Consider the following 16,085-nt stretch of genomic DNA (forward strand, 5'->3'; position numbering starts at 1 on the left):
CTGGAAGTCATAGGACTTAACTGTGTGTGCGTAGGGATTTGTGTGTTGGTGTGTCGGAGCAAAGACAGACAGAGATGAAGAGAAAAAGAGGAGATTGTGTATGTTGAAGTGCAGCAGAATGAATAAGTAGCATAAAGGTACCCTGTGGAGTTCTGCAGCACCAGGGGCACTGTAAGAGCATCATTTAGATGAGCAATTCCCTGTACTGTCTGTATCATGTGTTCAATCATCATGTAGAGAAAGATGCACATTTATGACACAAGCACTGACATGAGGTAATACACAGCTCTGCTGAGAGCATTTAAAACAACAGCTTTCCACAAAGTTAGGACATACAATTCACATTTGTTAGGACCTAATGATACACACTATTTATTTAGTAGGTCTGTGACTATCTTGTCCGACCGAACTCTCATTGATCGTCAATTGCCAGTGTTACTTTAATAAGGTCATGTGTCCAACAAAGCGTCTCTTTTCCCAGCTTAAAAAATGTCAGTTGCTGTTGTTTTTGTCCTCTGCGATGGTTGGTCTTTGTGGTATTTGGCCTGCTCGTTCTACACTGTGATTGGAAGGCTGATGACAGTGACAAGTGCAGTGTTTTACCCAAAGTTAAATATATTTCAACTCACTGATTGGAAAAAAACATCTTAATAATCATGGAGACATTCAATGTCTGATTTTTCAACCTGGATTTATTTTACCAAGTCTCTAAAAAGACATCGCAGTACAAGGCTGAATTACGCTTTTGAAAGGGAAACGACACTGGAGCCTTGTGGAAGCGGAAGGATGGATAACGTTAGCTTCTGGGCTAAAAATAATAAGTCTCTCCCTCGGATGCAGGGATTTTGAGATATTTCATATTAGTAACATAATTGTTAATACAACATCGTCATACCCAGAGTTACCTTCTATAGTGTCCAGTGTGTCCGATTATCCTCATTAGTCCTGTTCAATGCTTAGTGATGAGACAGATACGTGCACGCAGCTCAGATGGAAAAGCACTACCCTGTGAGTTTATTTTTGGATAATACAGTGGAGATGTTCTTTAGGAGAGAAAGGTAAAATGCAAAATGGATAACTCATAGACCAGACAGAGATTTTGATATAGACTCAGAAAAAAGGTATGATATCGAAACCCTGAAATGCCAAATTAATCTGGCATACAGGGCTATTCTGTCACAAGTTTCCTTTCCTCAAGTTTTTCCTTTACATTAAGACAAAAGATAATTATGAAGTCCAGACAAAAAAGGGGTTACTGACAACAATATCAATCATTAGAATGGACTTGTTGAACTTAAACAAACAAAAAAAAAAATCTTATGTAATCTTTACCGAAGTTGAAATAAGTGTGAAGAATGCCCAAGTTTAAGCCCTGTGTTTATATCTGGTGCAGAATGGGCTTAACTACACATAAGCCCTTTTTGCACTGACAAAGCATTAAAATGATCCGTGCTAATACCTTTTGCATTAGTGATACATTCTGGGTCTGAATGCTAAAGCTACTAAATTTCATAAAAAGAACATAAAGATCTCGCAGAGCAGAAATGGGACAACATCATAACCTTTTTTGACCGAAGAAGAGTTATTAAGAGCAATCGTGCAAACTTGAGAAATTACATTTTAGCTTGTTCAGTTATGAATTATACATCTTGTAATTTACAGCATTAGTGCCACAAAGCAGTCAGCACTCTCATTATGAGAAAAATGCAAATGCTTTTCCACTGAGTATAAGTAGTCCATTGACAGCACATTTACAGAACATGATATCACTTTGGGATATTTTACAAAGAAAATAACACCTTTTCTGTCTGATACCTTTTAGTGCTACTGTAAAATGAAGGTCAGCTGGATGTGGATGCTCAAATGCCCATTATATGATACCACAAATGAGCTCTGACTTCACCAGAGAAACAAGAATTGTGTTTTGATTTCAGAACTGATCAAGAGTCTGAGTCATGAGTAATTGGGTCAATAGAAAGTCTACTCCTACTTTTATAAAACACAATTACTGGATTGAAATTGGATAAATAATGAAAAAGAAAAGGCACACAGCATTCACAAAACAACCAATATCAATACAACTTAATTAAAAGTAAAAAAAAAAAAATTGTCTCACTGTTACAACTGAAAGGAATTATCTCTCCAGCTGAAAAACATGGAGCCAAAATTGGGTCATTTTTTCTCCTTTGGCAATCTGGAGAAAGTCAGCTTTGCTTTTATCTTTGTTGCTACATGTGAAACTCCAATCTTCACTTTTGCCTTAGTCATAAGCCCCTAACCACTGTGACTTGTAAAATATTCACCACTGAGGCACAATCAGGACATGATATGTAAATAAACACTGCCCTATTACCAAAAAAACAAAACATGGACATGGTCAGAAAGTCCTTTCATTTACAAATGAATTTAATTTTTAAAATCAGGGCATGGTGTATCTGTCAACATGTAATGATCAAAAACTTCCTGTACGAATCATTTTACTGTTCGTGCTGATTAAAAAAAACGACAACAACACATGGCTAATTAAGAGAGTAAGGCAGTTTAAGGCCCAGACAGTCAAGAACAAATCTAATTTCAAATTCCTGAACCCATTTAAAATAAGATCATCTCACCACAAACTATACATTGGGCTACCTTAGCTGTGTTAGATGTGAATTTTACTGTACATTTAAGACTTATGAGGTTTTCCCCACATGAATGGGTTTATTAGTTACCTTAATGATCCTTTACTGTGTGTTAATTAACATCAGACTAAACTGGGCCTGATCCCTGACTATACAGCACAGACCCTTTTCACCCTGTGTGGGCCACAGTGAGTCATGAAGAGTCTACTCCTGAAAAATAAACTCAAACTAAACTCATAAAACAAAGTCCATGGAGGGTGATACATTTTTAAATTTAAGCCAGAAGAAAAACATGTTTCATAAAATGCTTCAGGGATCCAGTCCATTCCCTAAATCTTTAAGTTTGTAATTTTTAATGTTTTCTCAGGTATTTGGATAAACTAATTAAATATTAATATGATCAGTGAGACCACTGCTCTGCCCTGATGTGTTTGTTGCGGCCACAATGCCTTAAGATTAAGGATAAGTACACCTTGCTATTCCCTTCTTATCTTTTTTGTTGTAGTGGAATGTTATTTATGATCTGTTAGTAATACTTCCTCTCATGGGTGGATTACTGAATGGGCCTACAGGGCCCAGACCCAAGGGCTAAGGGGGGCTCCTAAGCCAGAGTCTCTGCATGAAGTCGCTGCTATCAACTTTGCATTTCTTGCCACACAGTCAAGGGGTTTAGTCATACATGTCAATAAAGCCTGTTTCCCACCAGACAAAAAAAAAAAAAACAAAAAGCATGAACACCCACTAACATCTTGCTTTTGTATTTAATGAAAAGGTTATAATCAGCATTCACCCCCGGGACAAATGACTCTGCAGTGGTCATGGGTAATTATCAGCTCCAGCTCTAATCAGCTCTGATCAGCAGTAATGGAAATATGACACCCATGTGGATACAGTAATTTTTAGCCTTTTTCCAGTGCAATGCACTGATGCAGTACCACAAAAGAGCATCTGTCAAGGTCCGAATATCATTCTAAATTTGTCAGTCGAGTTTGACAGAGAGACCGTATAAGTAACATAAAAATAGAAGTAACCACCATAACCTTCTCACTGGCTTCAGTGCTGCTTTCTATGGTTTAATAACCTGTTTTCCAGTGCACTCATGAGGCAGACAGTGACACACCACGTCTACTGGTGATGGGAAAAGAATTCATTGCCTATTTTTGGTGGGTTTTCCAACATTTAAAAAAACCTGCATATGAAAAAGATAATAAGTTGCTGCACCCTGCCCTTATGTTCTGCCTTGAAAATAAATGAACACATAAAGAAAAAAAAATAATAAACTCAGCGCCGCTGTTGTTTCTCATCATGTGACCTGGCCTTGACCCTGCCTGCACTCGGGGTACTGTGTCATGTGAGCACTGAAAGGCGCTGCATATCGAAAGTAGAAGTCGAGGATGAGTTACTGATGCGCACCTCAGGTCAGACAGAGAGAGAAGCCTGACTGACACATCAACAGGCAGGTTATAAGTTATCTATGTTTACATTTCTTTTTTTTTTTCCATGAGAAAAAGGTCCAAACCTTCAGGTGCGCAATTTAGAAAACTAAGAATAGAGCAGGAGGAAAATAGTTCCAAATACAGAGTTATGACTTCTTTAATAACATAAAAAAGGCTGTGTTTCATTTGTACTAGCTATCTAAGTTAAAATCAAGCAAAGCTACTAATAATGTTTGATAATGATGCTATGATACTGGCTAAGAATTTAAGAATGTTTATGAATCATCTGAATGTCAAACCACTAGTTTATATAGTTGACTGCGGCTGCTGGTTGCTTAGTGCTGCTCTTTTGACCTAGTAAGTATGTTAGACACTGTGCTGAAATTAGCTGACCAATATGGACAAATAATTACTCATATTGTCGGGCATGTGTAACTGTAATTGTGGTGCATCCTCTTTTATTTTATTGAATCACAAATAAGAAATAATTGATGCACTGCAGCCAGTGTTTGTCCTACTCTTTCTGCTGCGGGTTCATGTTTTTGCCTGTGCAGTAATCGACTAATGTACTCTATAACTGTCCAGATGCACTCTGGTGACTTTTGCAGAAGCACCCAGCAGCTGCTGGAGAAGGGCCTTCTAATCTGCCATCTACACATCTCTCTGAAGCATGTACATTTAGCCAGTTATTAATGGTCTATGATTAACTGCTGTCTTATCATTATTGTTGTTGTTGTTATTGTTGTTGTTGTTATTACTGAATATTACAATTAAATCTTGTTACAAATGAAATGCAGGTCTTAGTCAAATTAAATAAAGTTAATTTGTACAATGCCTGCTTTATATGAAGTAGAATGAATCAGACTTTATGCAGTGGTCTAACAGTATGGATTTACTGTATGTTTGAATCCAGCTGCAGGTCAGGCAGCAGACACCACCAGCATCACTACACTCAGCGGCTTTTGTAGTGTAAATCCCAGTGTTTCTGATACACTGCAGTGTTGTCATTAATCAGATCAGATTAATCAGAAATCCTGACACGATAGTTATTGTCTCTTAAAGGAAATAGCCTGCTTTGATTATAGTGACATTAGCTGCGGTGCAAATGCTTAATCAACTTTGGTTTGCCATAAAGCTACCAGTTTATTTTGACTCATGTTTAGACACCTCTTATTGTTACCCTCATGTTGCAGCTAAGCCCTCTGCCAAAAGAACATAGGCAGCCTTTTAAAAAGCAAATACAGGAGGGAAGTCTGAACTCCTGCAGGAAATTCTGAACTATGAATTCACTGCTGAAAAATGGTGCAGGTTTATTTGGACAATTTTAAAGTGGAAAAAATATCTTAAATCCATTCAATCAATCAAATGTCAGAAATACCAGCTGAGAGGCAGCAGTGTTCGTACAAGCACAGATAAGCTCCACTCCTGTTTTTTAAAGATTGAGAATACTTATGAGAAAGGATACACAAGTTGCCATGTACACTTATAGAGCTGTGTTTAAAATTAAAGTGGCTTACCTTTTAAAGATGAGAGCAATGACAAAGTCAGGGTTGACTCTGATTCTCCAATCACACTCTTTTCCAGGGGGGTAAGGCTGGGGGTAGTTAGGAGACAGAATCACACCGGAGGGACCGCTGACATTACCCCCACATGTGGCTGGAGACAGAACAGTGAGAGACAGAGAGAGAGACAGAGACAGAGAAAGATGATTACACAGCACTGGACTTGGGGTAATTTGGAAAGAGAATCACCCCTGATTGACCACTCATATGACCCCCACAGGCAGGAAGAGTGGAAGAGAGTTAGTTATTGATGGGAAGTATGGCAGAGGTTGGTTAGAAGAGACAAAATTACCCCCAGTGGACCTTTGATATTACCTCCACAGGTAGCTGGAGCGGGTGAAAGAGCAAAGGAGAAATAGAGAGAGACTGTGAGATTTAGACAGAGTGTAAGGCTGGGGGTAGTTAGCAGAGAGAATCACCCCTAGCGGTCCTGTTATCCCACAACAAGCCAGAAAGCAGGAAAGAGATATTGGCAAGAGAGACAGATAGATGCATTCAAGCAGCAATTTTGTGATGTGAAGGAAGAATTTGAAACATGGAGAGGTGTCTTGGGGGTGGCAGGTGGGTGTGAACGGATTATCAACACTGAAATAGAGGTAAACAAAGGCATTAACAGTTGCAAATCACTCTGAGGCAGACACACACTTACGCACTAGACTGTTGTGTATAATGTTGGTTTAATCTTTTTTTTGAACACCCAGAGATCAACCACCTGAGGTGAAAGTGCAGGATAGGGAAGCACACCCAGGCTAAACTAAGACAAAAAGGAGACGATTTAAGCTCCAAGTTTTACAGTCATGCAGAACGTGAGGTCACTGGCAAAGAGTCAGAGGCAATATTAGGTACAAAGCATAATGTGCTTCACAGGCATGGTTACAAGGCAAATTACTAGTCCCCATGACTGTGCTGGAGGACTCCCCAACAGTGCTGGCTGATAAAGAGAAGGGAGAGGCCACCTAAAGGGAGGCTGTGGCATCCAACAGCAGGGCAAATGTCTGCAGTCCCTTACTGCAAGCTTGGGGGATGGACATCATGCTACCTGCTGCAGGAATTTTGCCCGTCTTGCTCACACTGTTTACATCTAACCTTCAGGTGTGTCTGCTGTCATACCTCATCCCCGCCCCTGCATTATTTAAAACCCAGCAGCCTGGGTCCTTCATGGTTATCTCTGGTGAATTTCCTCATCCATCTACTCCATCCATCTACATGACTAACTCAACATGATATTTTAATATGCAAGACAGAATTGACAGAATTTAAAAAGAACTCTATGTGTCCCAATAACGACAATAATGACAATAACTACAAGCTGGAAAGAATGGACAGAGAACTTTGGACTTGATACAGGCCTTTGCACTAACACACCGGGTTTGTAAGTTGCTCAGTAAGGACACTTAGAAGCTCTTGCTGCACTACAGATCCTATCTTTTTTTTGCACTGACTCTGCATTTTCAGGAAAACACAGGCCTCATGGCTAGAAGTCACTCCCTGTGTGTCAGAGAGAGCTGAAGAGGGAAATGAAGGAAGGAAAGCACACCTGAAAGTGGGGGAGTGAAAAACAAACTGCAGCAGAATTGTGTGAATGAGGTGTGGAGTGGGATGTGGAAGCTCACTGAGCTATTGGCAGCAGGTGGGCTGGATGGTGGAGATAATAGAGAAAAACAGCAAACAAGCTCTAGTTTTTCAACAGTTTTTGATACTATGCTAAAGCTACCTGCATCTAAAAATCCAACCTCACTTTTCCCACCCTTCCTCTCCTCTGTGCATGTCTCATCAACCCAGTTTTGAGTTTGTTTTGGTTTTAGTGACCTAGTGGCAACCTCTGGGGCAGGAAAATGAAGCCAACATGAAACTGACAAAAACTGCAATTCCTCAAATAGGCTCCAGAAGCCAGTCAATCTCAGACTGTATAAATAATGGAAGTAGCTACTGTGATGTCACCCATAAAGCTCGAGTATTTCAGCCGCAGCTTTCTTGGATTTTTGTAGCTTGCACTGACCATATTTGAGCCAGAGGTTGGAGCTGTGAAGGAGTGAGTGGTGGATCTGACTCATGAACTGTAGCAATGCGTCAGAATACGAGTCACTCAAGCTGCTGCTTTAAAATAAGCATAACTTTGGGCCTTATTAAAATGTAAATGTATAATGTATAAATGGTTAACTGTAATACAATACCCCCCATAGAGTTTTCATGAATGTTAAAATTTACATTTGAAATATACATATTTGCCACCTAAATAAATAGTTTTTGTCTCTAGAGCTAATTTCAACATTCATGACAACTGTACAGGGTGAATTCTTACACAGCTCACCTGTTAACATTTTTATTAAGGCTTAAAGTTGCGCATAAAGGGAAGGGTCGCTTTGACTGACAGGCTGACGTCAGATTTTCAGTCATATATAACCCCACGCTCCTCCACAGGGCCAGCCTCTTGCCCAAATATGGTCACTTCTGGTTCCAAAAAACAAAAACAGTGACAGCTAAAATGTCAGACTCAAAGCTTTAAAACAGGGTTTCAAAAACCCAGGGATGAAGTTATGATGGCTACATCTATTATTTTATACAGTCTATTTTGGTTACGCATGTTTCATTTTCCTGTGGTCCGCAGCAACAGCACTTATTGCTTATCCAAAACACAGTTTGTTCAGCAACTGTTCAACTTCTCCTTGATCTTTAAGAGCATGCCTCCAGTAAGTAAAAGCCATCTGATGCTCCAACATCATATGGGATTAGAGATCACCTCACCAGCAGGCTTCAGCTGATTTGCCCCCAGAGAAGTATGTCAGATGTAGCAGAACACAGGGAGCACTTAAGGGGCCTAAACTGTCATGTTTGTTGTTAACTCTTACATGTCACACTTAAGATACAACTCTGGATCATTCCACCTCCAGTGGTTTTGTGCTCAGTCTTCCATTGTTTGATGTATTCATTAGAGCAAACAGTGGAAGCGTCAGATGGACAGTATCTAAATATCTTAATATCTAGTTCATATTAAGTCCTCCTGTTTTAGTGCATGGTATGACATTGAAGTCTCCAACATATTAATATCTGACCACAGCATCAGATTTTTATTTTCATTCAACATAGTCTAAGTTTTGCAGTCAGGGATCCAAGGAGAAATATTCACCTACCGACACACGTTGGAGGGTCAGGCTGCCAGTAGAATCTGTTATCCATCCGTACACATGTGATGGTGTCCATGCCTTGCAGCTGGTAGCCTGGATCACACTGGAACGTCATGCTGTCACCGGGCTCCTTACTGTCCCCATATCGAGAGCCATTTACAGGGATGCCTGGGTCATTGCATGTTGTTGCTGTCGTAGCTGGAGAATGTGAGACAGACAAGGAGAGACAGATGTTGACATATTGTTGGTTGATAGAAAGAGATTGAGACAGAAGCACACCAACACAAGAGCACCATCAGCAGCTGCAGATAAGACACAAAGACAAACATGAATACTATGGGTACACTATTGTCTCTTACTGGTAGAGTATTGATTGAGCTCACTGTCATCAGACTGACAAAATGATTCTACTTTTTATTAATGGTAGCAGGGAAGCTGGAGATACATGCAACCTGGCCAGTTATAACTAAATGTTTTGTCCCTTCAGGTTAAATCAAATTTGGCTTTTTAATTAGTGACTCCCCTTCAGGGTGAGCAGTGTGCTTAGTGGGGATGCACTATAATCAGCCTCTGTGTTTTGGGGTTTCATTATTGGGTTTGCAATAGTGGTGACACACACACACACACACACACACACACACACACACACACATTTATAAAGCAGCTGGCTTCGGCATAACGTAGATAACATGTAGACCTAGCAAACACACACAAAGTTGCAAGTCAATGTGCAGGACAATATTTATGTGTTGCTAGGCAACAGCTGACACTTCCAGCAGTTGCAGAACTAATTGTGTTGGTGGAGCAAAAAGATCATTAGATGAACAAACAAATCATAATCTGTTGTTGCTTATTACTGTTAACTAATAAATGACGCTTGCTGAACTGTTGTATAATAGCAGTATCGCACTCGAGATCATGCTGTTGTACTGTCTGTCATTACGGCTGTGATTCACTTGTAGGTACAAGGCCGCAGTAATCTGGTTACATGTAAAGATATACTATGCAGGATTTTCCTACGAACAATGTATAGACTCTTACAAAAGTAATTCCTCTCAATTATCCCTTATGACCCACTAAATGGTTTGCTAGTGTATTTTTCTGCAGAGACTCTGCCCTCTGCCTGTAAAGTCTTATTTTCTTCTTATGTTACTGTGTTGGGGACATTCCTGGGCACAGTGCGCAGGTGAGGTAGGAACTTTATAAAAGGGTAGTGACAAAGTGCCAGACAGTAAACAACATCCAAAAAATTCTACAAAAATATCCAAATAGAGCAAGGCTTAATGCCAAACAGACTAAGCTTTTTTCAAAATGAGAGTGAATACCACAGTAAACCTTATGTTAAATGACTAATGTTAAAGTAATACATTATGTGAATACAAATGTGCTTTTTACTTTTTTTTTTGTCAAATTCCAGTGATTTCTAGAAACTAGCTGATAAATGGTGCCTGGGTTTGAGAAGTTGGATAAAGACCAATGGTTTCACAACCTTGAGGGAAGGCCATTTCAGTCAATAACAAAATTAATTTGAGGGGTTGTGAGACAATTGAATGGAAAGGAAAGCAGAAAGAAACTTCAAAAAAAATTTTAAATAAAAATTGTGCTGCTCAAAAGTAATTTTTTTTTTTCATTTTCAGAATAACTTTCCTGTGATCTCCTGGGTAATAATACCTCTTTGTTACATTTACTTTTCTTTTTAATTCATCTGCAAAAGAATGGATAATAAAGAATTTTCCACAACATGAATCCTCATTATACAACAGACTAAACATTGAGTCAAGAAGCTCCAGATTCAAAATTCAAAATGATATATCAATCTTCAAACTCTCCATACAACAAAATTTTGAAAATTTGCAAATAAGCTCACCAGTGTACAATTTCTCTTTATAAATCCTAAATCAGCTTGGAATAGTCTGCCCATTGATCAGACTCATTTCCCGCCCTCGAACACACCCACATTCAACCATCAATGTTCAGCGCAAAGCACCTCATGAATTATGATGCATAGAAATGAGCCTGCTGATCGATGTTTTACAGTGAATCATGGCAACAACCGAGTGTCATTGCAGTATTTATGTGTTTCCAGCAATCAGACTGACTGCTTCACACCTTGTCAAAATGATTGCAACAATCAGTGATTTCCCCTAACCTATGATATGATTTGAAAATGTAAGTTTGATGGGTACATTTTTTAAGTAATTTACACCATCCATATGTGCAGGTGGTTAAGACGATGGGTGCTGGGTGAGGTGACTGGAGAAGGCAGAGTGTGTGGAAGGCACTGCAATGTCCCCAGTGCGCTCTGACAGCACAGTCGTGTTCACTGCAGCGATTTTACACACAAAGGGTAGAGGCTCCTCCTGAGCCTCTAAGTGCTGGCCTGGTTTATCCGGTACCTTCTTCCCGAACTCGACAGAGAGAAAAAGCCGCGATCTGGGTGGCTTGGATCTTTAAAGATTCTCCTGACCTTATTCTTGCAGTGCCTGGTGTAAATATTCGTTAGGCAGGATATAGCAGCACCTATTCAGTTCCTGTTCAGCCGAATAAACCACTCTTCGGAGGGCCTGTTCCTGTTCAGAGCTGTGTCCTTCCCCATCAGGAAGCTCTCATTGGTGCAGGAGTAGAAATTCCCCCAGTCTCACCTTTCTCACCACAGCGTCAATATGCAGCGCAGCAGTAGTTCCTTCCCTGCTTCTTCCCAAACTTCACTATTATGTCCTGATAGTAAGTCCATCAGTTAGCCTAGTTAACGTGGCTGAGTTGAAAAGGGTTTATTATATTCACGCCTAATATTGGAGACAAGCCAGACTTTCCTGAGAAATGCACATCCTGGCATCATCCAAATATTTCAACAACTGTAATACAATCCACAACTGACCACAAGTCAGTAGCATACAGTGCGCTCTCCTTTGCACTCTGGGGGAGGAGAATATGATGGTGACACAGCATTAAGTATTAAGCAGAATTTGATTAGAGCTTTAGGTTAGTTTATATCTTTTACTAACTAAAATGAAGCTGAATAAATATGGCTCACAATGAAAAGCACAAATAACACTGCTGGCCTGAATGTTAGGTTCCTAAGTAACATGTGATAGGAAGTGAAATTTCATGTCAGCTTCATGTTTCATCATTTTACCTATAATGATGCCTCTCACATGAAACTTCTACAAAACAATCTGGTTTCTGTTCACCACCTCATGATCTAAGGTACCAATTTTCTATGTCTCTAAAATGTTGGAATGCATGGGTGAGAGTTTCCATACAGGTGCACACATTCTTCCATCAAGTTTGTTTTTTTTAAATTACAACTTTTTATGTGAGATATAGCATATGCCTTTTTCAGACTCAGTGTGTGTGTACGCAATGGTTATAAATGAGGCCCCAAAGCCCTGGAAAAAAAAAACTAGAAGAATAAGGAAGCTGGCCTCCTGAATTACAATCCTGAACACTGAACATATAAGTTATATTTTGCACAAATATTGAAACAGCTGGTGCTGTGACAGTCATAGTATTAGAATATCACATTTATTATATCTTCCCAGTACAAAAAATAAGTGTTCCACATGGGGCAGAGAAAGGGAAGAAAAAAATGAGGAGCAAAACTGCATGAGAAAGAAATCTGTAGTAATGTCACTCCTAAAAATCACTCGCTCAATAAATCCCCAAACCTTGCTTTAAATAAATCAGTGTGGTGGCAAATACCATTACCTTTGCTTCAGTAAATCAACATTGAGGTAAATATAAGGAGTCATTACCATAGTAATGGAATAACAGTGATTTGATTAGCATGTTAGTGAGTGCAAATATTTATTGTTTTAAATATGGGGAGAATGAAAAAAAACAAAGTGTGTGTGTGTGAGAGAGAGAGAGAGAGAGAGAGAGAGAAAGCACTGGATTTAAATATTTATGAGTGGAAATATGCATCTCTTAAAAAAAAGTTCTGACAGTTATGTCTGCTGGAGTTTGTGTGTGCACACATGTGCCTGCAGATTTATGTAAACCACAGAGAAAGTGGTGTACAGTAGGGCTCTTGTAAGAATTGTTTTGGTCATAAATGGCTTTGTAAAGGTATACGAGTACATTTCTGTGTGTGTGTGTGTGTGTGTGTGTGTGTGTGTGTGTGTGCGCGTGCGCGTGCGGGCGAGCATTGTGGATGCACTGTGAATCATGGATGTGAGTAAGCAGTGGAAAAGGAAAGATGGTGACTGTCAGCCTTTGATTGATTTGCTGCTACAGTGAATCCCAGTGACTCTGGCCAATACTAAGACATTTTGGGGTCCACTGGCTCAAAAATAAAGGTAAATATGTTACAAAATGTGAGAGCTTATAGACCTGAAGTAAGAACTTGAAAAATAGGAATGAGAACCTGAATAGCTAAAATCTGACATTATATGTTTACATTTTCACTTGTATAAAAAATTAGCCATATAATTAAATGTTGGATAGCAGGTTTGCAACTGTCATTGTTTTCATGTAAATATCAATTTGCACATTTGTTCATAGTTTTTCTGTGACATCACATTCAGAACATGGGCATGTGTACATTTTCTATAAGTGAAAATTTCAACATACAAGTTGCTAATTATTTCTACAAGCTATGTTTTTCTTTGTGGTTACTTATGTGTGAATATTTTATTCAAGTAAAAATAATGTACATGTCGCTTTATGAGTTAAGGTTTTGCTCTGCAGGTTCTGACACTGTATTCTGCAAGTTCTTATATCAAGTCTAGAATCATCATACGTACTTTGCAACATATTTACCTTCATACTCAAACTGCAAAGGCTATCCTTGCAACCACAGGGCACAGTATGTCCACTTTGCCCTTTCTTTAAAAAAAAAAAGGTAAGCAGCAGCATTAGTTTGTTTTCATTAAAATCTCTGTTTGATGTGACTTAAATCTCTTTAACATTTAAAAACAAGATTTATTGTTGTTAATTTTGTGAGTTTAAAACCCCTAATATGAATGTAAATGACTTAATTTAGCCTGTGAATTAATTTTTAGCACTTTTTTTAATATTTCCGTAATTCTTATTCTTATTACTCCATTTTCCAAATAAAAAAATCACAATTCTGTTAAAATAGCTAATCAGAGAAGAATCAGCACTCATAGTTTTGTAACTGCGTCTCCTAGTTTCCTAATTTGTGTGATACGACCAAAACGTTCTGTGGTGGTCTCCTTCAGTACTTAGTGAGCCTGAGTCCCAGGGTGAGATATTAAAATTCTCATTTGATTCTTTGGCTAAAGGTTTTTCAGAAATCCTGTTAAATGCAGCATTAATTCCACATTAACTCTCTTATAGCCAATATGAATGAGGTTTATATAATAACTAAAAAAAAATATATGCGTGATGAGTGCTGAGTTTGTTAATTAGCTAATTTAATTGCTAATTCAGTAATGGGTTTTTCTTCATCAATGGATGTGGGGGGATAGAGTGTGACAGACCACTCAAATCAGTAATTTAGTACAATCATGGCACACTTTTGATTGTTTTCAGTCATTCAGAGTTTCATCCACCTTGGGTATTCCAAATGTAATGGTTGTGATTAAGAGACGAGTGTACTTACTGGAAAACTGTATAGAAAAGCCTTGCTTGCTGATGAAGTAATCAGAATCAAACTGCAGCGTGAGTATGTTGAAAGTCGAATGGATATCTTCAGGTAAGGCGGGGCCTGACCATTCTTTCAACATGATCCCCCCATCTGATGGCCCAGATGGGCCATCCCAAACTCTCAGGATATCATGGCCGACCTCAGTGTCAAAGACGATGAAGTGGAGGCTGAGAAAACACAGAACTTACTCAGATCCAATACAAACATTAACAACTGTTCTTTATTCAGCAGTTTTACCAAAATCAAGCCAGCCATGAAATAAAATGAAGCAGAGCTGAGAACAAGCAAATCACACTACTGCACACGCACACACACACACACACACACACACACACACACACACACACACACACACACACACACACACACACACACACACAGGAATGTCAGCAGTGGCCACAATGTGTTGAGAAACACGATGGTGGCATAATGACTAATGCGGTGTACTCTCCTACACAGCAGTGGCTTTGACAGTGAACATTTATCTATAATTAGTAAATGTATCATTACCTGACAGTCATTACCTGTATGTAGAGCGAGTTAGCCAGAAAACTAATCCTATCTATGCCAGAGAAAAGCAACTCTGCGGATACTTGTTGGTGTACTTGTTTTCTTATTTCTATATAAAAAACATTTCTTGGCTAGATTCCTTTACTGTAAAACAAAAACAAATTCAGATAACTGCAGGCCATCATCCTACTCACAGTGGCGTCAGTGCACATATCCAACTGCTTCATAATTACCTGATAGTCTTGCCTGTGTCAGCCTCTATTGTCCAGGTACAGTGGAGGTTGTTGTCATATGGAGCAGGATATCCCGGAGACAAAATCCGTCCAGACACTGCTCCAGTTATGTGACCTCCACACTCCGCTACAAGGACATGAGAAAAAGGGATGATCATCGCTGGAGGGAAAAGTACATATTTTTTCTCCTCTTTATAGGACCTTTGAAATTTATCCATAAAATCTGAAATACATACAGAACCACATTTTCATTCAAATCAAATTGACAAAACACACACAAAACCACAGCAGGTATATCACTACTACACATAGTACTACACACATTTAAAGGGGTACTTTGTCGATTTTCAACCAGCTTTGTACCATAATAATGTGGGTGGTATGTGTGGATGAACTGTGGTAAACTTTCCTCCACTTCAGCGTACCCAGATCTCCCTGCTCATGTCTCAGCTTTTGCTGGCTCCAGGGCTGTAGCTCAAACTGCGGATTGTGCTTCTGCATTTTCGTATGCCCGCCACCAGGACATTAAGAGCACTGACATGGATCAGGAGAAAACGAGGCACCCCTCTCCCTCTGTCTCTCAAACTCAGATCAAATGGTAAAACTAGGCAGTGCTGATCAAATATAAACAAAGACTTTGTTATTTTATTGCTTAATTATTACCTACAATGTCTTCAGAGATGTATTTAAGGGCATTTTTGGCTCTAATATGAGAAGTTGTGAATAGGAAATTGTGCTGTTTCTCATATTATAAAAACAGAGGTTGATAAAAATGAGAGTGCTGATCAAATATGAATCAAGACCGTGTTATCGTGTTGCCTACTTCTCACCTTAAACGTTTTTAGAAGCATGTTTTAGCTTAATGTAATCTGAAATGGTTTGTGCATGCATTATGTCACACACTAGTGGGCGTGTTAATTGGCCCAGTGTAGTGCAGTGCATTCTGGTAGCTGAATGTTTTCTACCTCTTGAGCAAAAGTGAAT

The 16,085-nt window shown here is 39.1% G+C and overlaps 1 protein-coding gene across 1 annotated transcript in view; it reads right to left on the reverse strand.

Moving 5' to 3' along the window:
- LOC121944114 (CUB and sushi domain-containing protein 1-like) overlaps nucleotides 1-16,085 on the reverse strand; it is a 453,543-nt gene that overhangs the window by 108,071 nt on the left and 329,387 nt on the right. The window contains exons 27-30 of the mRNA XM_042487796.1: nucleotides 15,102-15,228; nucleotides 14,314-14,525; nucleotides 8,754-8,945; nucleotides 5,578-5,716 (exon numbers count right to left, since the gene is read on the reverse strand). Of these exons, the coding sequence (XP_042343730.1) occupies nucleotides 5,578-5,716; nucleotides 8,754-8,945; nucleotides 14,314-14,525; nucleotides 15,102-15,228 (670 nt within the window). The remainder of the gene's footprint in view (nucleotides 1-5,577; nucleotides 5,717-8,753; nucleotides 8,946-14,313; nucleotides 14,526-15,101; nucleotides 15,229-16,085) is intronic.

The sequence above is a fragment of the Plectropomus leopardus genome, chromosome 1 (assembly GCF_008729295.1).
Source record: "Plectropomus leopardus isolate mb chromosome 1, YSFRI_Pleo_2.0, whole genome shotgun sequence".
Taxonomy (NCBI): Eukaryota; Metazoa; Chordata; class Actinopteri; order Perciformes; family Serranidae; genus Plectropomus; species Plectropomus leopardus.